General features: G+C 41.3%; 1 protein-coding gene across 2 annotated transcripts in view; it reads left to right on the forward strand.

Moving 5' to 3' along the window:
* Nucleotides 1-23913, forward strand: part of LOC127617263 (gamma-aminobutyric acid receptor subunit alpha-2) — a 146464-nt gene that overhangs the window by 13191 nt on the left and 109360 nt on the right. For both annotated transcript variants that reach the window (XM_052089207.1, XM_052089208.1), the window contains exon 4: nucleotides 11362-11429. In XM_052089207.1, the coding sequence (XP_051945167.1) occupies nucleotides 11362-11429 (68 nt within the window). The remainder of the gene's footprint in view (nucleotides 1-11361; nucleotides 11430-23913) is intronic.

Raw genomic sequence — 23913 nt, forward strand, 5'->3', positions numbered from 1 at the left:
TCCTCCATGTGTAGCAATGACAGCTTTGCAGATTCTTGTCATTCTATCTATCAGTTTGTCCAGATACTCAGGTGACATTTCACCCCACACTTCCTGTAGCACTTGCCATAGATGTGACTGTATTGTCGGGCACTTCTCACACACCTTACAGTCTAGCTGATCCCACAAAAGCTCAATGGGGTTAAGATCCATAACACTTTTTTTCCAATTATCTGTTGTCCAATGTCTGTTTCTTTACCCCCTCTAAAATTTCTTTTTGTTTCTGTTTCAAAAGTGACTTTTCTTTGCAATTCTTCCCATAAGGCCTGCACCCCTGAGTCTTCTCTTTACAGTTGTACATGAAACTGCTGTTTAGCAGGTAGAATTCAATGAAGCTGTCAGCTGAGGACATGTGAGGCGTCTATTTCTCAAACTAGAGACTCTGATGTACTTAACATCTTGTTTAGTTGTACATCTGACCTTCCACATCTCTTTCTGTCCTTGTTAGAACCAGTTGTAGTTTGTTTTTGAAGACTGTAGTGTACACCTTTGTATTAAATCTTCTGTTTTTTGGCAATTTCAAGAATTGAATTGCCTTCATTCCTCAAAACAACGATTGATTGACGAGTTTCTAGAGAACTAGAAACGTTTTGCCATTTGTTATCTAATATTGACCTTAAGACATGCCAGTCTATTGCATACTGTGGAAAACACAATGACAATGTTAAGGTTTATTTAATGAACCAAATAGCTTTCAACTGTGTTTGATATAATGGCAAGTGATTTTCTAGTTCTAAATTAGTAATTTAGCATGATTACTCAAGGAGTGATGGCTGCTGGAAATGGGGCCTGTCTATATTTGATCAAAAAACTTTTTACAAATAGCGATGGTGCTGGTTTTTTACATCAGTAAAGGCTACATCCTGACTGTACTATCCTATGCTATACTATAATGATCAGTTGAATGACACTTTGGTGAATTTACCCTCTGGGGTCTGAGGGTGTTTTGGGCCCAGGAGAAGTTTTGAGATGCCTTGACATTTGTGCTTTTTTCAGTTGCTTAAAAACATATTAATGGCTAAAGTCTGATAACACTGTATTCAGCACAATCTGGACTACAATAATATGTGAGCAACATGTGTGTACAGGTTTGTATTTTTGAGAAAATAACGTTTATGCATGGTTTTTGAAAAAACTAAATTTGTAAGTAATTGAAATAAGGCCATATAACACATAATAAAAATTTGTCCACAAGCCTTATGAGACCTGGATCTTGTAGCCTAGAATTTTTGCTACAAAATGATGTGAAAACCATCCTGATCACATTTACATTTATGCATTTGGCAGACGCTTTTATCCAAAACAGTGCATTTATTTATTACAGGGACAATCCCCCCAGGAGCAACCTGGAGTTAAGTGCCTTGCTCAAGGACACAATGGTGGTGGCTGTGGGGACCGAACCATTGACCTTCTGATTACCAGTTATGTGCTTTAGCCCACTACACCACCACCACTCATTCATAAAAAAACAATATAGTAATTTAACTTTTGTAACTCATAAGTCATATGCGAGGAGGTGTGAACTATCATGAATATTGATTGTAATTCACACATGAGGAGACAAAGACCCCTCCCTGGCCTATCAATGAGGAAAGAGAATGAATGTGAGGAGACTTAATGATCAAAATCAAGTTTTAAATTAAAATTATTAATCTGACTATACATTTTCTTTACATAAAGACTTTACTTAATTTTAGACCTGCACTACCATTTAAAAGAAGTCTCTTCTGCTCACCAAGAATGCATTTATTTTATCCAAAATACAGTAAAAACATTGCGTGAACTCATTTTACAATTTAAAAGAACAGTTTTCTATTTGAATATATTGTAAAATACAATTTGTGATCAAAGCTGAATTTACAGCATCATTACTGCAGTCTTCAGTGTCACATGATCCTTCAGAAATCATTATAATATGGCGATTTTCTAATATGGGCATATTAAAGTGCATTTTACTCATTTACACCTGAACAGATATTTGCAAGCACAAGCTTTGTTGATTATAATGAGGCTAGATCAAATATAATCTAAACATTCATATAATTTTATATCATATTACATATCATATTTATATTACACAGCATACAATTGAAATGCCTGCTTTACCCAAAACAGCATTTAAATGTAACTAAAACTTGTTTATTAGGACATATTTCAAATTTCAATATTCTGAATCCTGGCTGGCAAGTCTGGAAACAGTCCCACTAGTAAAATATGTACATGTTTATATAAAATAGCATGTCAACTAATGAAAACGTCTCGGGTTACATGTGTAACCCTTGTTCCCTGAAAAAGGCGGAACGAGATGCTGCGCTTTTGCTAAGCACTACGGGGAACAATCTTGCATTGTGAACAGCTGTGAATTTGTGTGAAACACGTCAATGAACATTGACCTGAATTTATAGCCTCGGCTGGTGATGATCATTAGATGCACCTGTGGCCAAGCTATAAAATAGAGGCGTCACCAGCGTGTCGACAGATACCTTTTTCTGAAGAGCAGTCCTGGGACGTCCCAGTGCGGCAAAATAAGGCAGCATCTTGTTCCGCTTTTTTCAGGGAACAAGGGTTACACATGTAACCCGAGACGTTCCCTTCACAAAAAGCTTCACTTTGATGCTGCGCTTTTGCTAAGCGCTACGGGGAACGCAATACCCAAGCCGCCGCACTGGGGCTGTCCGGACCCCTACGGTTGTGAAGTGTGCTCACAAAATGCGAGAGGTCCCAGACATGAGCTTGATGTCGACTCAAGGGCGTAAGAGCCCGGAGTAGCAGAAACATCTAGCCCATAGAGTTCGATGAACGTGTGCAGAAAGGACCAGCCTGACGCATCACGAACGTGTTCAGGCATGAGCCTGCCCTAAAAAACTGAAGAGTGTGCGCGGAGAGGACCAGCCTGTCACGTCACAAACTTGTTCAGTCATGAGTTTGGGATGTCGACTCAAGGACGTAAGAGCCCGGAGTAGCATGAACATCCAAACGATAAAATCTGATGAATGTGTGCAGAGAGGACCAGCCTGCCGCATCACAAACTTGTTCAGACGTGAGCTTGAGATGTTGACTCAAGGACGTAAGAATCCGGAGTAGCAGAAACATCTAACCCATGAAGTTCGATGAACATGTGCAGAAAGGACCAGCCTGCCGCATCACGAACGTGTTCAGGCATGAGCCTGCCATAAAAAACTGAAGAATGTGCATGGAGAGGACCAGCCCGCCGCGTCACAAACCCGTTCAGGCATGAGCTTGGGATGTCGACTCAAGGACGTAAGAGCCCGGAGTAGCATGAACATCCAAACTATAAAATCTGATGAATGTGTGCGGAGAGGACCAGCCTGCCGCATCACAAACCTGCTGCAGAGGGACCCCTCTAGCCAAGGCTTTAGAGGCGGCGACCCCTCTGGTGGAGTGAGCCCTGACACCTACTGGTGAAGCTTGAGCGCGCCTCATAGGCCAGGGCAATAGCATCCCTCACCCAATGTGACATAGTCTGCTTGGTAGCGGCTGCCCCCCTGTTGCGGCCCCCAAAGCAGACAAATAATTGCCCAGACTTACGCCACTGGCTAGTGCGGTGGACGTAAGTCTGAACGGCACGGACTGGGCAGAGTCCGTGAAGACTTTCCTGCTCCGGCGTTAAAAACGGCAGGGAGCAGAAGGCTTCCAGAGTGACAGGGTGTAGTGTCGAAAAAGGCACCTTAGGAATGTAGTCAGGATGAGGATGCAGGATAGCTTTGGCCATACCTGGGGCAAACTCTAAACAGGCCGGCAAAACAGACAGAGCCTGTAGATCCCCGATTCTCTTAAGAGAGGTAATTGCCACAAGAAAAACCAGCTTGAGAGTCAGAAGTCTGTCAGACGCTGACACTAGAGGTTCAAAGGGGGTTTCAGCCAGACCCTCAAGGACTATTGCTAAGTCCCATGAGGGAGTTCTGGTCCTAACAGGAGGCCTCAGTCGCCTGGCTCCACGAATGAAGCGAGCGAGTAGAGGGTGCCTCCCCAAAGGCGCCCCGTCCATCAAGGCGTGGCAAGCCGAAATGGCGGCCACATAAACCCTGAGAGTAGCGGGGCATATGCCTGCTGACAGTTTTTCCTGCAGAAAGTCCAGAACTGAAACAATTTGGCAGTTAACTGGATCTGCACCATGTAAACTGCACCACTTTTCGAAGACACCCCATTTATTGGTGTAGATTCTTCTGGTGGAGGGAGCCCTAGCACTAAGAATGGTCTCGATAACTTCAGGCGACAGCCCTGTGTCCCTCAGTTGGTACCCTTCAGGGGCCAAACATGAAGTTTCCACAATTCGGGCCGGGATGAAATATCGTCCCCTGTGCCTGAGACAGAAGGTCCCTCCTGTCCTGAATCGCCCAAGGCGAGACGTCGAGGAGAGATATAATTTCTGAGAACCAAATCCTGTTCGGCCAGCAAGGCGCTATCAGTAAGAGGCAAGACCCTTGCTGGCGAACTCTGGCTAAGACTCCCGGGAGCAGAGAAACCGGGGGAAAAGCATAGAGACACATTCTGGGCCATGTATGCGCCATCAGCGTCCAGACCCAGGGGGCTGGGTGACTCAGAGAGAAGTAGAGGGACATTAGCAGTCTCTTGAGAGGCGAAGAGGTCCACTTCTGCTCTGTAAAATCTCTCCCAAATTTGTTGTACTACCTCGGGGTGGAGTTTCCACTCGCCCCTCGGTATGTTTTGTCTGGACAGAAAATCTGCTCCCACATTTAGGCGTCCAGGGATGTAAATTGCCCTGAGTGACAGGAGCTTGCCCTGGGCCCAAAGGAGAATCCGACGTGCCAGCAAATTCAGGTGGCGAGAACGTAGACCTCCTTGATGGTTTATGTAGGAGACTGATGCTATGTTGTCCTCCTGCACAAGGACATGGCAGCCTCTCAGATGTCGGAGGAAGTATTTCAGGGCCAGAAATACCGCCATCAGCTCGAGGCAGTTGATGTGCCAATCGAGCTGATGACCCTCCCATTCCCCTTGGGCTAGACGACCACTTAAGATCGCACCCCAACCCGTCAGAGAGGCGTCTGTCGTTAGCATCCTGCGACGACATGACGCACCGAGAGTGGGACCCAAGATAAGGAACCGGGGTCTGAACCACACAGAAAGGGAACGAAGTGCTCGGCGCATAACCCTTATTTGCCTTAGGGGACTGGCCCTTGAATGAAATCCCCTGGCTTTTAGCCACAGCTGAAATGGTCTCATATGGAGAAGGCCCAAAGGAATCACCGTGGACGCAGACGCCATGTGACCTAGTATTCGTTGATACTGATGAACAGTGCAACTTTGACCTAGCCTGAGATTGCTCATGGAGTTCTGGATGGACCTGACATGAGCGGGAGACAACTGTGCCCACATCGTGATCGAGTTCCATATAATCCCTAGATAGGTAATTTCCTGGGTTGGAGAAAGAACACACTTTTGGACGTTGAGTCTCAGACCCAGAGAACCTAGATGAGCTAAGACGATATCCCTGTGCTGAACTGCCAGTTCTTGAGATTGTGCTAGTATCAGCCAGTCATCTAAATAATTCAGAATGCGGATGCCCTGGAGTCGCAAAGGAGCCAGTGCTGCATCCATACATTTCGTGAATGTGCGGGGTGATAGGGCTAGGCCGAATGGAAGAACCCGATACTGGAATGCTTCGTCCCCGAAAGCGAACCTCAGGAACTTCCTGTGCTGTGGCAGAATTCCAATATGGAAATATGTGTCCATGAGATCGATCGTGACCAGCCAATCGTGATGTTGGATCTGAGACACGACCGACTTGACAGTTAGCATCTTGAACTTGAACACCCTGACCGAGCGGTTCAAGCCTCGAAGATCTAGAATCGGACGCAACCACCCACCCTTCTTGGGAACCAGGAAGTATCTGCTGTAATAGCCTGACTCTTTCTCGGGAAGGGGAACATGTTCTATGGCCCCTTTTGCCAAGAGATTTTGCAGTTCTCTCCACAGTAGACATGCCTGCTCCGGTCTTACGGTAGTGGAAACCACGCCGTTGAAACGCGGAGGGCGGCGAGCGAATTGAATTCTGTAGCCTCTTTCTACTGTCTTTAGAACCCACATAGAAATACCTGGCAGAAGTTTCCATGCTGCCAGGTTCTCTGAGATGGGTACTAATTTCAACACTTCCTGTTGAGGGGATGTTGAGTGTTCCGTGTCCTGGATTAAGGCAGGAAGCAACGGTACACCCAACTCTTTGTTGGAAGCCTCTATCACCCGAAACACCAAAGGCGAGTGAAAAGGTTTCGTGAGGGTATCGGGAGGGCCGAAGTGGATGATACACGCGCCCCGTCCCGAAGGGAACTACCCTCACAGAGTTGGGTACAAGACCGTCAGGGCTTCTTTCTTTTAGAAATCACAGCCCTGAGGTCTTTCTTGGGCGGCTGCTGAGGGCGACGAGCCTGTCCCCAGTCCCTATGAGGGGGAGCACGACTTGCCACGCTCTGTTTTTGAGCCTCTCTCCTAGCAGAGTCGGGGCGAGACTGGGTGGCCGACGGCCCCGCCCCCTGAGTGCGGCGAGGAAGAAACTGCCCAAAGGCTTCCTCATGGCTTTTCGCCTCCTGGAATCTGAAGATAACCGTATTCATGGCGTCTCTGAAGAGACCAGAAGGCGAAACCGGGGCATCGATTAAGAAAACTCTGTCCCTATCTCGGATGCCTGACAGGTTAAGCCATATATGCCTCTCCGTACTGACCAAAGCGGACATAGACCGGCCAATGGCACGGGCTGACTGCTTGGTCGCGTGGAGAGACAAATCCGTAGCTCGACGAAGCTCTGAAAAGGCCTCTTCGTCGAGAGTTTTACCCGCACTCAGATCTTTTAGCAGGTCAGCCTGGTACGCCTGTAACACAGCCATGGTGTGCAGCGCAGCACCAGCCTGACCTGCCGCTTGATAAGCCCTCCCCACTAGCATGGAGGTAGTTCTGCATGGCTTAGAGGGGAGAGCAGGTTTTTTCAAAGACGATGCCGAATCCGGCGAGAGATAACCCGCAAGTGTCTCTTCGACCGGCGGCATCCTTGAATACCCTCGCGCCTCAGCACCTACAATAGTCGAATATAACGGCGTCGAGGGCACGTGAACGCGCGAGGTATAAGGTTTCCTCCACGAACGAGCAAGCTCATCCTGGAGGTCATTAAAGAAGGGAAGGGACTGATGAGGTGTTCCCTTCCCTTGGCCATCAGACAGAAATCTATCCTCTAACTTGGAGCATTTGGGGGTTTATTGGTCACGTGGCCAGTCTAATTGAAGTCTGGCCACAGCATGAGTAACCACATCGAGTAACTCCTCAGAGGATTTTGCGTCATGCTTGGAGTGCTCGGATGTGGGTAACTCGAAATCTATAGATCCAAGAGAATCGCGGTCCCTCTCCTGAACTGAAGAGGTGCCGGAGCGTGCTTCAAGATCACGAGAAGGACCAGCCGGATCTGGGGAGAGAGCGAGCGAAAGGGATGCACCTGTCTCTCGCTCCTCAGCCAGATCCATACGAGAGCCCCACGAATGAAGTACGGGTGCTGGCTCTCGGAAGTAAGCGAGGCGAGCGCGAAGCATCCCGACCGAAAGAAGGTCACAATGCTCGCACCCGCCCCGCCCCAACGCGAGAGCCGCGTGCTCTTCCCCCAAACAAACAAAGCAAAACTCATGCGTGTCCTTGTTCGTCATGAAACGTTGACAAGGAAACACGCATCGTTTGCTCTGTTTCTCCGCCATTCTCTTTTTTATATATATATATATAATCTCTTTCGGAACAGAGAGAGAAAGGAAAGAAAGTTCTGCGCACTGCCTAACAATTTCTAACTCCTAACAAAGAGGGAAGAAAGATTTCTTAGCAGGTTGTGAGACACACAGCACAGTATGCTCTGAATGAAAAATATCTGTCGACACGCTGGTGACGCCTCTATTTTATAGCCTGGCCACAGGTGCATCTAATGATCATCACCAGCCGATGATGCGGAGTCCCGCTCTTCTTCTGAGGAAAATGTGACCTCTTCGTCACTATTCAGGAGTTTTCCCACTTGTGTATTGTGCGATCTTCCAAATGCACAGAAAAGTGAGTGAACTTTGTATTTAAGGCACTGTAAGGCAATGTACATTGATCGCTTCAGCACATTACCGCATGAATAGCGCCCTCTGCCCGTGGGTGTGATCACATTAGGGATAATTAGCTGAGCCAGGAGAAATTGTACATCACTTTGTTTCATACAGATTGCGTTGCAGGAGAATATTTGTTTTAAATTTTAATTGTTTTCTTTAAAAGTTGACATTTTAAGCTTTCTTTAGACATGTGTTTCATGTTTGTGTGATAAGTATTCTGAGATCCATCCATCCATCCATCCATCGTCAACCGCTTATCCTGTGTACAGGGTCGCGGGGAGTATTCTGAGAGTTTCAGTTAATTTTTGTGACGTGTTACAGAAATATGCTTGTGAACACAGAGACAGCTGTAAGCTCACCCTTTTTATTTTCTTTATTTTACAAAAGCACAAGGTTTTGTTGTTATTGTGAGTGTACACAAAAAAAAGTAGACCCTTTATAGTCTCTAATGATGTCTTACACTTATCTGTATACCCAAAAATGATGGAGAATTTTATGTTGTTTCCGCTGTAATGTCCGCTGTAAATCCAGCAGGACGCGTCCTGCAGGTCTGTCGACTCCAGAGGGTTAAAGTAACAATTTCCTTCCAAAACAGCAAAATATGTACATTATTCCAAACTTTTGGCTGCCAGTATTGTGTGTATGTATATATATATATATATATATATATAACAGTTTGTTCCAGTCCTCGAATCTGATTGGATGAGAGACGTTCCATGAGCACTGATAGTCTGACACCATCAGCTCTCCGACACTTCACTGTGTGTGTATCACTTGGCTTGTGTTCATGCCCTTATAAACTAAAGTGTAAGAGCAATGACGTTAAGTGAATCCATGTCAGCTAGTGTTTACATACAACAGCTCTTCGTGATCGCTTACTACGCTACACTACTAAAGCTAGGAAATAGCTTTAAACATCTTTAAACTAACAACTTCAGCATTACGGCTCGTCACAGCTGAGAGACAAAACAGACTGATTAATTACATGAATTATATACATTATTATGGGTGAGTGATCAACTTTTGCGCACCGGCTACCACAAAATTGGTAGAACCAATTCACACTCGCAATCATGCTATATGGCCCTATATCAGTACTGCTGTGATTACCTACGGCACTCGGCCTGTGGCCGAATCACAGCAGTGCTGATGTAGGGCCATATCGCACTCTTGCTCATGTGATTTTGCTTAAATATATATTTATTTATTTATTTTGTCTGAGGCTTAGAGTGAAAAATGTCATGTGGTGTAACCATCTGGAGACAGTAAAAAAATAAGAATAATTATTAAGTCTCATTAAAATGTTAAATTCTTTAACATAGAAATGTTGGCATGGGCACTGCAGATTTAAAAAATATATATATTATTATTATTAAGCATGGAAACAATTTTGCTTTAAAATATTATTCAAATTTGGAAAATCATCGTCTGTCGGCACAACTCTAATGTGCATTTCACTCTATAAATTAACTAAATGTTCAGACAGTCTTCTAAAGGATTATTATTATTAATATTATAGTTATTGTTATTATTGTTCTTCTAAAGATTATTATTATTAGTCTTTTCAAAGTTGCTGGTACTTTTTGGGTGAAAACTCATTGGCCATTAGGCCTGGGCAAAGTTGAAATTGGGCATGTAAGGGGGGCTCAGTAGCACCCCGATTTTCACCTACAGCAGTGATCAGCAACCCTTTTGACATGTAGTGCCATTTTTTATTTTCCTGATCAATGGCCAAATACCCCCCAGCCCCATCATGCATGCCAAGTTGCATGAAAGCTGTGATTGAAAATCATGGTTATTCCACCAAATATTGATTTCTGAACACTTCCTAAGTTAAAACATTAGTATTGTGTTGTTTGAAAATGTATATAAACTTGTTTTCTTTGCATTATATGAGGTCTGATAACACTGCATTTTATTGTTATTTTGACCATTTGCATTTTCTGCAAATAAAAGCTCTAAATGAAAATATTTGTAATTTGGGAGAAATGTTCTTAGTACTTTATAGAATAAAACAAAATTTTGAAACACATACATGTAAATAGTAAATTCAGAGAAACTGATCATTTTGTATTTTTTCCAGGGCTGTATATTGTTCTCATAAAGCCGAACAACTTTCATACTTACAGTCATTAGATTTGATATCTTAAATAGTGTTGTCACTATCGTTGGCCATTAGGGCTGGGCAAAAGTTCACACATGGGCGTGTAGGGGGGCTCTGTAATAACCCCTTTAAAATAAGCATGTAGCACCCCCATGTTCACCTACAGTCACCAAAATCAGTACATATATAGATCTCATTATGCTGGACAACTTTTATAATTATAGTTATTAGCTCCGCCCAACAGGAAGTCTGCAATCATTGGATTTTTTTAATATTGCAGTCTCTGAACTTTTAAATACTCCTCCTAGGGGATTCAAGAGACTGTCACCACATTTTGACAACATTATGCCAAGACATTGAAGATGCTAAATTGTGAACAGATCTTCTGTGCAATGTGTGATTAAGATCAAAATTGAGAAGTATGTTTAGTTTTGGTTGCTAGTCACATGGACCTGACAGCAGGAAGTGTGGCCCTTACAACAGACTTTAAAATAGTTATATTTACTCAAATTGCTTTAAAATTGTTTAGAATAATGTCAGATGCCAAATGCATGTGCACATTGTATTGTTTTCCGAAAGTCTCCAGGTTGAAATGGGCTCATGGTGGCTTGAGCCCGACATCACTGCTTGCAACTATATTTATATTTTATATTCCACTATCTGACTATTAATACACATCCTGTTTGCCTTTGTTTTGGGAGCAGAGGAAATATCAAGAGCTCTTTGGAATGGCAGCAAGAGAAAACAATGAAAGAAAGCTCTGAGAATTAATGAAAAAATCAAGAGAGGAAAAAAGAAAAATGTGATTTCTAGCCAGCATAACTCTGGGTTGGTAACGGCAGCACATTTACCCACTGCCTGACACATGCTTTCATCTCAGATGGGCTCAGGATAGAAAGAGGCTCTGTCTATGCTGAAATTAAAGAGACAAAGTGAAATTCAGAATCCATTTCCTCTCTCAGAAAACATGTTTTTTATAAAGATGCCCCTTTCAAGTTAGATGAGACCGGGCTATGACATCACAGTTGCACTCAGAACAACACTGGTCAATTTGATGAAATTCTCAAAAAAGGATGTTTATTTATTTAATTTTTTCTTATTCTTTTGTGTCCACAGATCGAGTCACCACAGTAAAGACAGACATCTACGTCACCAGTTTTGGCCCTGTTTCAGACACCGATATGGTGAGTGGAATTCAATTTTTGTGCTTTTATTCATCACTTTGCGATCCTTTTCCATTTCTGCTAGGCATTTGAAAGAAGTCTGGTCCACTTTGTTTCTTATTCTAGCCAAAAACCAGCTGCTCAAATGACAGCATTTTTGGCAAAATAATTTTGACTCGTCCCTCCTTTTCTTCAAAAAAAGCAAAAATCAAGGTTACAGAGAGGCACTTACAATGGAAGTGAATGGGTTAAATTTATGGAAGGTTTAAAGACAAAACTATGAAGCTTATGTTGTATCCGGTGTTTAAGGAGTAAGGAATGATGCACCGGGAGCCAGGGGTGCAAAAAGTATTCTTCTTTATTGATCTTCACAGACAGAGTTTGACTGAAGAGTGCAACTACTGGACTGAGCTTCAAGCTTTTATAACCCTCTGTGTGTGAGTAACTTATGTAGGGTATGTGTGTGGAATGTGTGTGTTTACAAAGAGACTGTTTTATCTAATCTCAGGCAAGATTTGCAAGGCATGTGATAACCCCCTCCTTGCTGCCACACAAAGGTAAGAGTTTGAGATTGGAGGGGTTTTTTTTATTATTATTTTATTAAGTTGTTTTATTTCTTTTCATACACAAATAATGTATCTAAAATAGTAAACGTGATCAAATGGATTATGTCTGCTGTACTGTTTTTGTTTTAATTATTTCATTTTTATTGCTGTAAAAAACAAATGAACAAATAATATCAGCAGTCCAGTTTGCCTATATGCACTGTTTGACTGCAGTCATTGTGTGTGTGTGTGTGTGTCTGTGTGTGTGTGTGTGTGTGTGTGGGTGTGTGTGAAATGCTAATGTAAACTGACTTGGCTGCGTGCATGGATAATTGTGCTCGATCAGTATGTTTTCACTGTGAGTGTATGAGTTTTAAACAGTTATCATGGTGCTTTTGTGATAGTTTGGCAGTCTCTTTCAGAAAACAAATGTATTATATGCCTGAAAAGACTGTTTGAGTTGCTGTTTGTGTTCATGAAACCTGCAGATGCACCTTATCAGCAGACGTGGCTGCGTGCATGGGAAGATCGCATTTCAATGATGCTGTGCATATACAATCTGTGAACTGTTATCGTGGTACTTTGGTGACAATTTTTCAGTTTGATACATAAAATAAAAATATTATGTGCTTGAAAAGACTCAAGCACATAATAGCTGTTGAGTAGCTGTTTGTTTGACGAATGACAATCGCTACTAATGTAAACAAATGGCAGCACGAATTGATGTATTGACTGTGTGTATAAGAGCTGTAAACTTTTTATTGTGGTACTTTGGTGATGAGATGGATGTGTGTATATATATATATATATATATATATATATATATATATATATATATATATATATATATATATATAATAAACTTATTCTGTGGTTTAAAAGACTATATGAGTAATTGTTTGAGTGAATATAAATAACTGATACTTGACCAGCACGCCCTGTGTCAGTGTAAAAGCCGATTTGAACCTGGGAGCTTGTAACATTACTGGCTGTTGCAGAAACACATATCTGTGATGCTACTCTGCGGGGCCAAGTTATTAACCATCACATATATGTGACAGTACATATGAAAGGGTTAACAGTTGTACTAACAATTGTGCAAGTACTCTAAAAACTGAGCCGAACATGCCCAATCACTTGCAGAAAAATTCTCAAATTGCTCGAATCGTCTCCTCTGGTCCCTTGGAGGAATGCTAGAACAGAAACCAGATGGTTTCTATGTAAGGGCAACCAATGAAAGAAAAACTAACACAAACTTGAAATCCATTAGCTTGGTCTCCATGTCAAAACAGCTGGGGGGCATTACCCGACCTAGGTTTCATGGAGTATTCACAGGATGCAAACCTACTTGCATGACTACCAGATGACCTGTGCATATTAGCTGTGGGCCGCTCAAAGGCTGTCCTGATTCCGGGAGTGAGGCACTTATGGGAACTGAATTTCTGGACTAGATACTACATCTGGCCAAAAATACATTCACATTCAGGTGATTTTAGGGTGATAGGACATAGGTTGTTCACCCATTTAATCTCCTGGACATATTCACCTAGGTTCACAGGATTCCATTATTGTACCAGGCTGAGTGACATACCAAATTGAGTCCAAATTATGTGGTTTTGCTTGATATTTACAGTTTTGATGGCTAAGGGTGATGTCTGGAGCACAAACTATGATCAGAATCATATAGGAAAATGTCAGATTAACACTGCTTGCGCTCTATCCATGAGTATTGCTCAAAACCACTCCACCCAGAACCAAGATGGATGCTGTGTGTGTCATGCCTAACATTCCAATTGGGCAATAATTCCATTAACCAATGCCACTGCGAACCAGACCAAAATGCATAAGCCAGATTGAAGCAATATAATCTGTTTTCTTCCCATAACCATCCCCAATGTACTGGCAATAGGAACCTTAATGCAAACAAATGCCTCCATGTTGCCACAGAAAATACATTTGAACAAAATAACCTTTGTGAATGTAGGCAATGAATGTGAAGACCTACCAGAGAAAAACATTGATTTAGAAACTCATCCAGTACCATGGGTAAAGGGTGACACATGTGTATGTAACAATTATAATGGAAAAGACACAATTAAGGTTGGAACATCTGAATGCTTCTCTTAAATTGATGTACAAAGGTCTACAGGCGGTACGTTAAGCTGCTCTTATCGAGGCACAAATTATACTGAAATTATATGGATGTGCCCTTTAAATATATTGTATACTGTACTACATTTCCAGATGACTAGAGCTGGCAGGGTTGTTGTTACCAAGGGATTGTAGCCCCCGGAGTATCCATGCATGGACATCATAGGAGCAATGGGTTGTAGACAAACTCAGTTTATACCACCATGATAAGAGATCTTTATCTGTCACTCTGGGTGGGATGACAAACAACTCCTATCCCTATCACAGAATTTTAATTAAGGGAGATTTCCCTGATCGTGTAGTGACAGTAGGGAAGGCCCAGGGAAGCCTGGGGTGCTCCACTTATTTGAAGGAGATTAAAAATGTATGTGCTGCAGCTGCCAAGCATGTCTGGTGGTTAGAAATATTAGCGGATGAAATCATTACTAAATAGTGGGAGATTACCATCCACTCGAAATTATCTGCTTGCCAACAAAAGAAAGAAAAAGGTATGGTCATCAGAGGGACCAGTTGACTCACCTAACAGCAAATTCTCTAAAAAACAAAGACCGTAAACAGTTAAACTCGGAAACACCGTGGGGCAGCAGCAAGAGATAGCAATAAGGAAGAGGTCAAGACTGAAACTAAATCGCCAGATCCCAGTTCTCAGTGTTACTGGGCCATGGAATTTGGGGACCCACGAAAAGGCCTACACAATGCTAGAGACCAATTCGACTGCCTTAAGCGGGTGTATATGTTTTCGTGGTGTGATGGCCATGCAATTTTAACTATTAATCTGAAGTCCACCAATCAACGCGCTTTCAACAGAGAGATCACCCACTCCACCACCAACTTAGAATGATATACCACGGATGTGGAAGAAGCCGGTTGGGGCATAAATGGGACTATTTGAAATACTTAATGCGGGAAAAGGTGGACTGGTCTAAGGTGACAAGCATTAAATAGAAACTAGGCGAAAGCGTGGTTGAATATTCAGAGATACTACGGGTGGCATACATCATCTGGATGTGCTGTGGCAGCTGGATGGTACGTCAGGCCCATTCATAAGACTGTGGCTGGATGGCCTGCTCCGAAGTGCGCAAGGTACTGATTGCATCTATCTCTGCCCTAGTGAGCCTCTCGACAGTAACTGATAACCTGCAGAAAATGATAACGCGCGGCGAGCTATTAGCGCAAGCACATAACCTTAGAGTGCTGGGGTCCAGTCTGGTGGTCAGAAGGGACCCAGGTGTGGGCTAGCTAAGGATGAGTGTCATTACTGTGGCAAAAAGGGGCATTGAGAAAAAGAAACGTGATAAAGAGCAGAAGAACCTAACCTCTAATCGAGCCGAGAAAACTAATGAGACTAGTCCAGTCGCACAGTTCAGCATATTGTCATCAGCCACCCAGGGTCTAAGGAGACAGAGAAAGAGAAGGTTTTCTAGATCAGCATCTACTCCGGGCCCTTGGAGGAATGCTAGGACAGATACAGATGGTTTCTATGTAAGGGCCATTTTTGAAAGAAAAAGGCAACTGATGGGAAGGACTAAGGAGTAAGGGAGCCCGAAAGGGGGTGGGGCCGGCCAAGGGTGAAGACACCACAACTCCCCCTTGCTCGAATTGTTCTGTTACACATGTGTGTTATTTGAGCTATAGAGTCATTTTAGAGTTTACAGTGTTACGTTGCCATGGGAACAAAGTTGCTTTACACAGAAAATGTTAGTAAGTGATTTTATCACAAGAAATCATGTCAACACGCATATTGTTCAAGTCTAGTGGCAATACTTTTAAATTAGTGAGTATTTTAACATTTATGGATTGGCTTCATTAACTTCCACTGTAAGTACCTCTCTGTAACCTTGATTTTTGTCTCTCTCTCTCTCTCTCTCTCTCTCTCTCTCTCTCTCTCTCTCTCTTTTTTTTTTTAAAGAATAGCTGGGACAAGTCAAAATTAATTTTAACAACATTATGCCACAAATGTTGTCGATTGATCATAAAAACACCATAATACAACCAAGTTGTAGCTCGTTGAAAAAAATGGGCCCAGTTGTCCCTGCGAATAGTTGTATATTCAACACTGTGATCAAAATTTTCAACTGACCAAAATAAATAAATATCGATAATTTCACAAACATAACCTGACAACAATGCAGAATACAGTTAGGTTCAAGGCTCTATCTTTTTCTTGCAATTAAGCGCCTCAAACAAAACTCTTTTAGGCACTTAGCAGCACATTAGTAACAAAAGAATCTTTCAATGAATGCCACAAAGCTTGCCAACTTTGTCAAATCCAATGACTACATCTATCTCAGAAGCACTCATTGTAGCAACCTAGTTGTAAACAACTGCGTGTCCTTCAGGACTGATTAAAAACATTGGAGAAGTTGTGTAGAGGCCAGCCTTTCAAATTGAAGCTTGCAATTTTGTAGCACTCATGCCATTTTATATATTCAAGATGGAACAGGCAGCCTGCAAATGATCCATTCCTGATGTAAACCCATCTTGAACCAATCTAAGGTGACTAGCTGGTTTCCCAGCATGACCAAGAACAAGTGCTCCAAACCCTTCTAAAAACATAAAAATAGGCCAGCCTTTACAGATTGGGCCACATCAACACTAATGCATTTAAGCTTGATAACTCCTTATTTTAGTTCCCTAACATCATCGGTTTCCAAAGTATATGGCCATGGAGAGCTTTTTTTAAATTATATTTTTGTGGTGGATGAAAACGTCATTCCAGTGTTTATGAGAGGTGTAAACGAAGCAAAATCAATGCATTTTCAAATGCAAATGTAATAGTGTGGACGTGGACTTGGCCTATAACCACCTTAGACAAGTTTAAGAGGCTTTTTCAGCTAGGATGGTTGTGCCATCCGAGGCTTAGGCTACAATATGCCAAACAATGGCTAATAACGTGACAGCCAATCACTTCACACTTCCTATGTTTGGATCTCTTCAGTCTTTTTATCTAACTTTTGTCTTCAGAGGCAGGCCTTCTATACAGGTCTCATTTTTTGAACACCTAAGTTAGAGTCACTGCTAATGTATTTCTGTCCACATGTCAAGCTGTGACCGCGAGTTCTGTTTGGATAATCGTGTCAGCTGACTGTATCAGTGGCATCCTGAATTAGTGCCTGTGACTCACCAGCCATCACTGTGACACTTCTCAATGGATTCAGAGCTTCCTAATGGAGCTTTTGTTTTGAAGAGATAAAATATGATTAATGGAAGCTGTGTTAAATATGAAGTACGTTAGCTGTATGCTAACAACATGTACTGCCTTAAGATATTTTTAGCAACGACTTTCTTTTTTTTGGGGGGAAGGCAATCAAATAATATTGATGGAAGTGAATTGGTATTGATCATAATAAAATTTCAGTGTGAATGTGGACCGAACCATTATTTCGTATATTTTGTTTGTTTTGATGAAGAATAGCACCAAAGTTTATCTGAAAATACTAGTCATTTAGAGGCAACAGGTTTCTGCGACAAAGCTAAATTTTCCATCATTCTTTGTGGAACTATGGGAATGATGAAATACATAGGGAAAGCATCAGTATCAAAAATAATCTGCATTCTTTGCACTTCATTTTGTTGTACTAGCACTAAAAAAGAGAGAAGGAAATATCAATGTGTCTGTGTTTTTACCCAAATCACTTGAGCACTGAATACCAAACTTGTAAGTAGGAATTATATATAATGCATGTTTAACAGCCCACCCCGGAGTTTAAATTGAACTCAAAAACGAGAAACCATTAAATTAAATTAATCTTTGAATCAACTGCAAATCAGCAAAACAAATGAACAAACTCATAGGGGTGCTTTAGCCTGGCTTAGCAGTTAGGTATTAGCTTGCTTGTGCTTTTCCTTTCGAAAATACTTTATTAGAACTATAGAATTTGCTAAATATCATATTACTACAGTTATTGTTACTTGTAAAATCATCATGAATTAATATGTGATTTCCTTCAAACAGTGCAGGAAACATTAAGAATCTGACTCTGTTCCAAAACCTAGTGAGCTACCTGGCTTCTAGAGTGCAGCTGATTTCTAATGATAAATTGTAAACAAACGAAAGACCAATCACATGCTCCAAAGTTGTTAATCGATAGTTTATGCTTTGGATGAAGACATCAATCGTTATTTCAACTTAGTTTTAAAGAAATTGTGTTTCTGGTGAAGAATTACACTACCCAAAATACTAAAGAGAAAGATCTACCAATTATAAAGTAATGGCCAACAAAGCAGGTCAGTGTTAAGTTTACAATCTTGTAACTTTGTCTTTTGTCAGATTTAACAGATATGTCCGTGTAGCGCGTGGTCACAGAATAAAAACTTTCCGCTTACCTGAATGCGTCCTTGCTTCTAAGGCAGCATCCTTACAGAAATGGCTACTCATAAGTGACTGATTTGGAATGCTCTACATGGTGCTCCTCACAAGCACATCGAAGATTCTATTCACAATTTATGAAAAAAGTTTGAGTTTAGTGTTAGCATGATGCTAAGCTAACAACGTGACACTCTGATAAGCATAAAATACACAGCACAAACAAGTATTGGGTAAAAAAAATTGTTTAATTAGATATTACTTTTTACATCATTACTTTCTGGTTTCAGATTTAGTATATGTTTAATCAACATTTATGTTGCTTTGTTTGTCTAATTGGATTTAATCACCGAGTTTGGCGCAGTGCATTCTGGGATTTCTTTTCCTTTGAAGGAAACGTGTAATACTGCGTGTAAAAAAAAACAAAAAAAACACTCAAGGTAACTTAGAGGGCTGCACAATCATGCTTTTGAATCTGTCTTCTTGCCAGGAGCATGCTTATGATACCTTAAAATGCTGCTTACATAGGCAGCTAACTAGCCTCTTTCTGTCATTTTTCCCATTATTTTATTGTTTTGATTTTATATTTGTCAGACAATGGTGGCTAATACAAAAACAACTGTAGAATGGTATTTTGGCAATGGTGAACTTTTGCAAAGATCGTGCGTGAGTGTATTATGTGTCCATGTGTCCACTCATCAGTGTCTCTCAGTGTGAAAGTCTGAGTCCTGATCTCCTGTGTCTTTGAGATTAGATGCAGATGCTACACATTCTGTTCCACCGACCTGAAAGGAAAAAGACTATTCCTCATATTTCTCCTGCCACACTCTCTTCTTTATCCTCTGCTCATTCACCTTTTCTTCTTTCTCCCCTCTCTCGTCTGGATTCACAGAGCTGTTCAGAGCCACAGAATACCAATACGTTGATAACTACCAAACATCTGACTATACTAAATACTATTACTAATACTACTTAAAAATATCTGACAATGCAAGCCGTGTTTACAAGAGATTTGAAACCTTAGGATAATTCTCTGCTATTGATGTAAAAACAGGCATGTGCACAACACCGCTAAAAGATTTTACGTACTGTTGCCATTGTGTGACATCTTCTGTGTGGACAATTGTATTCTTGTACAATAAAAGTGTAGAGGTATTTAGCCTATATATTTATGAATACCTGTCAGTTACCCTATTAAAGAGTTGCATGTTCAGTCTGCCTTTTGTTTAACATTAGGTCTATGGAAATGTGCGTTATCCAGACGTCTTTGACTGTTGTGTTGCATCTTGCTCAGTTTTTTTCAGCATCTCACACCATGAGCGTTGCATATTTTAACATGCTGTGCCAAGTTAAAAAACACACTTTTAAAAATGCGTCTTAAAAGCCTTGCGTTCTACTCCATTATTCTGCACTCTGTACAGCTGTTTATGAACGTAAGAACGTGTCATCTTGTGAACACCCCCCTAAGAAACACATCAGATGAATGGTAATTATGTATGGCTTCCTTAAGACCCACTAGTCATCTGATCGATCAATTCTTCAATGACTAGTTGATTTTGAGAACATGTAGTTTTGCACATTCCTACTGTGAGCATGGCTGCTGTTCTCCAGAAATGGATTTTTCAACAGTGCATATTGAAACATGCAAGACATCGCATTTTTCATTGTATTGCGTCTTTTCCTACTTTCACACATTTGCATTTTGACCCTATCTCACAGAAGGCAGAGCAGTTCACAGCGGCACGTCTGACTCTTTGATATATATGGGGTTTTTTTAGGTTTTTTTTCATTTCCAAAGACAAATTGTTCCTTTTCTCTGCCTCTTCACATTCCCGGAGGATATCTGCCCCATCCCTCTCTCTCCCTTTGTCTCTCTCTCTCTGTTTCTTTGACAAGTGCTCTGACAGTTGACAGTCAATTTTTTCTCTGCTTTTGAAATACAGGTGAAACTCGAAAAATTAGAATATCGTGCAAAAGTTCATTAATTTCAGTAATTCAACTTAAAAGGTGAAACTAATATATTATATAGACTCATTACAAGCAAAGTAAGATATTTCAAGCCTTTATTTGATATAATTTTGATGATTATGGCTTACAGCTTATGAAAACCCCAAATTCAGAATCTCAGAAAATTACAATATTGTGAAAAGGTTCAGTATTGTAGGCTCAAAGTGTCACACTCTAATCAGCTAATTAATCCAAAACACCTGCAAAGGGTTCCTGAGCCTTTAAATGGTCTCTCAGTCTGGTTCAGTTGAATTCACAATCATGGGGAAGACTGCTGACCTGACAGTTGTGCAGAAAACCATCATTGACACCCTCCACAAGGAGGGAAAGCCTCAAAAGGTAATTGCAAAAGAAGTTGGATGTTCTCAAAGTGCTGTATCAAAGCACATTAATAGAAAGTTAAGTGGAAGGGAAAAGTGTGGAAGAAAAAGGTGCACAAGCAGCAGGGATGACCGTAGCCTGGAGAGGATTGTCAGGAAAAGGCCATTCAAATGTGTGGGGGAGCTTCACAAGGAGTGGACTGTAGTGGGCTGGAGTTACTGCATCAAGAGCCACCACACACAGACGGGTCCTGGACATGGGCTTCAAATGTCAAACGTCTTACCTGGGCTAAAGAAAAAAAGAACTGGTCTGTTGCTCAGTGGTCCAAAGTCCTCTTTTCTGATGAGAGCAAATTTGGCATCTCATTTGGAAACCAAGGTCCCAGAGTCTGGCGGAAGAATGGAGAGGCACACAATCCAAGATGCTTGAAGTCCAGTGTGAAGTTTCCACAGTCTGTGTTGGTTTGGGGAGCCATGTCATCGGCTGGTGTTGGTCCACTGTGCTTTATTAAGTCCAGAGTCAATGCAGCCGTCTACCGGACATTTTAGAGCACTTCATGCTTCCTTCAGCAGACAAGCTTTATGGAGATGCTGACTTCATTTTCCAGCAGGACTTGGCACCTGCCCACACTGCCAAAAGTACCAAAACCTGGTTCAATGACCATGGTATTATTGTGCTTGATTGGCCAGCAAACTCGCCTGACCTGAACCCCATGGAGAATCTATGGGGCATTGCCAAGAGAAAGATGAGAGACATGAGACCAAACAATGCAGAAGAGCTGAAGGCCGCTATTGAAGCATCTTGGTCTTCCATAACACCTCAGCAGTGCCACAGGCTGATAGCATCCATGCCATGCCGCATTGAGGCAGTAATTAATGCAAAAGGGGCCCAAACCAAGTACTGAGTACATATGCATGATTATACTTTTCAGAGGGCCGACATTTCTGTATTTAAAATCCTTTTTTTATTGATTTCATGTAATATTCTAATTTTCTGAGATTCTTAATTTGGGGTTTTCATAAGCTGTAAGCCATAATCATCAAAATTATATCAAATAAAGGCTTGAAATATCTTACTTTGCTTGTAATGAGTCTATATAATATATTAGTTTCACCTTTTAAGTTGAATTACTGAAATGAATGAACTTTTGCACGATATTCTAATTTTTCGAGTTTCACCTGTATACCCACGCTCATACTTAGGTCTTCAGCCTTCTTCAGTCCAAATATTCCTTAATGAATAAAGAGGTAGAAGGGACCCTCTTACATGTTTAATAAAGTGTGTTGCATTTTGAGTGTGGCCTATTAAACAATGTGTAAAGAGTCATATTAATGTATTTACATACTTTCATTGCAAAATGCTTATTGATGTACAGGTCATACTGTATACTGTTACACATTATGTCTGAATTATACTGTAATATATTTTAATGTGGGAGCGACAACTAAACATTTATATTAACTTTGCCTCATAACTGTAGTATTGGCTTAAGGTATTTGTTGTTGTTGTCGTTAACAAAACATTTTTTGAGATCAATAATTGGCGAACCCCCTGCAACCCCCAAGATCAATCCACCTAAAGACCCCTAATGTATATGTTAGTTCTGTTCCAAAACCTAGTGACCTTCCTAGACAGAATTTTAAGTCTTCTTTGGCATGCTACAATGCAAAGGCTGTTCAAAATTGTACGCATCAAAATTATGACCATAATTTTTCCCCAGGAGGTCTCCCATCCTGGTACTGGCCAGGCTCAACCCTGCTTAGCTTCAGTGGACAACCGGTCTTGAGCAAAAGGGTGATTTGTCTGCTGGATTTGATCTCAGTGAAAACATTTATCCAACCTGTAGACAAAATGAGAGAAATGTTTACTGTTAAGATCATATTTAATTCAAAAATGAAACATACCGATAAAAATAGTCTCAGCCCATATTTGTATGTTATTTGTTTTAATGCTAATTAGATTATTGCATCATTATCTTATCAACATGCTAACAGCAAACTCTGTTAAAAGCCATTTGTATTCCAGTTTATTCATGCTTTACACTTTTTTTGTGTGATGTGCATGCTGTGCGGCCTTGCTGCCAATGCGGAGTGTTCCAAATCATCTTGTTTCTTATTAGGTTCCATTTCAGTTAGACTGCTGCCTAATAAAGTAGCTACATTTTTAGGCAGCAGACAACAAGGCAGCTCACTAGGTTTTGTTACAGAGCTATTGTAAATATACCTTAAGTTATTAATTCCATCAGAGTAATCTGCAATTAATAATTCATGTCAATATTTACAAAAGTGTCTCATCGTAGCCACATAAATGTATTTCTAACAAATGCTAACAGTTGTTTTGCTAGTAAATAGCTGGTAAACATGTGATATTCTCAAATGTAGTGAGAACCCACTGTCATTTGCTTGTTGTTTTGCAGTTTCGATTCAAGCTAGCCCTGGTTCCGATTGTTAGGTCACATTGTTATCGCCAAGAGATGTTAGCGAAGCCTGTGGATTTAACTTTCCGCTCTGTGGGTTTAAAATGAAGGCCTGTCTCTCTCTATGTCTCAATGCCCTGTGGCAATGCTAACCCCCATCATTAGAGCTGACCCTGTTGAGAGCGGAGCCACACTCAGGTAAACAGCCGAGTGAAAGGACTCGTGAGTAATGAGCTGAGGAGGTCGGCTAGGTGTGGCTGTCGAGTGTTAGCATATTCGCTGTCAGGATGACACCGGTCTGAGCGGGTTTATCAAAACATGAATTTACACGGGGTAATTCTGTGTAGATTGTGAGAGACAAATAGCTTTCACAGCATGGGAAGGATTCTGCAAAGCGATGTAATTTGAACAACACGGTTGTCCATCATTTTGCCAGATAGCATTGGAAAACCATCTATTCCTAGAGGGAATTGCTTTGAGGTTTCTCTTTTTTTAGACTAATAGACTTAAGATTCTTTCAGCCTGATGTCATAAAAATTTGGCAACATTTGTGTGGCCCTTAAAGCAAGTAAAATGTTCTTTATGCTTTATCGAGTTTCCGTATCTCCCAACCCTTATAACCCTTAAACCGATGTCATAAAAGCAATTGTGAGATGAAAAACACAATTGCTGAAGCAAACACGTAATTTTGCAATGATTATATGACACTTTCAGCACTGATAATTTTAACTCATCATTTTAAGTTTTTGTGGCAAATTG

The sequence above is a fragment of the Xyrauchen texanus genome, chromosome 23 (genome assembly GCF_025860055.1).
Source record: "Xyrauchen texanus isolate HMW12.3.18 chromosome 23, RBS_HiC_50CHRs, whole genome shotgun sequence".
In the NCBI taxonomy this organism is placed as follows: domain Eukaryota; kingdom Metazoa; phylum Chordata; class Actinopteri; order Cypriniformes; family Catostomidae; genus Xyrauchen; species Xyrauchen texanus.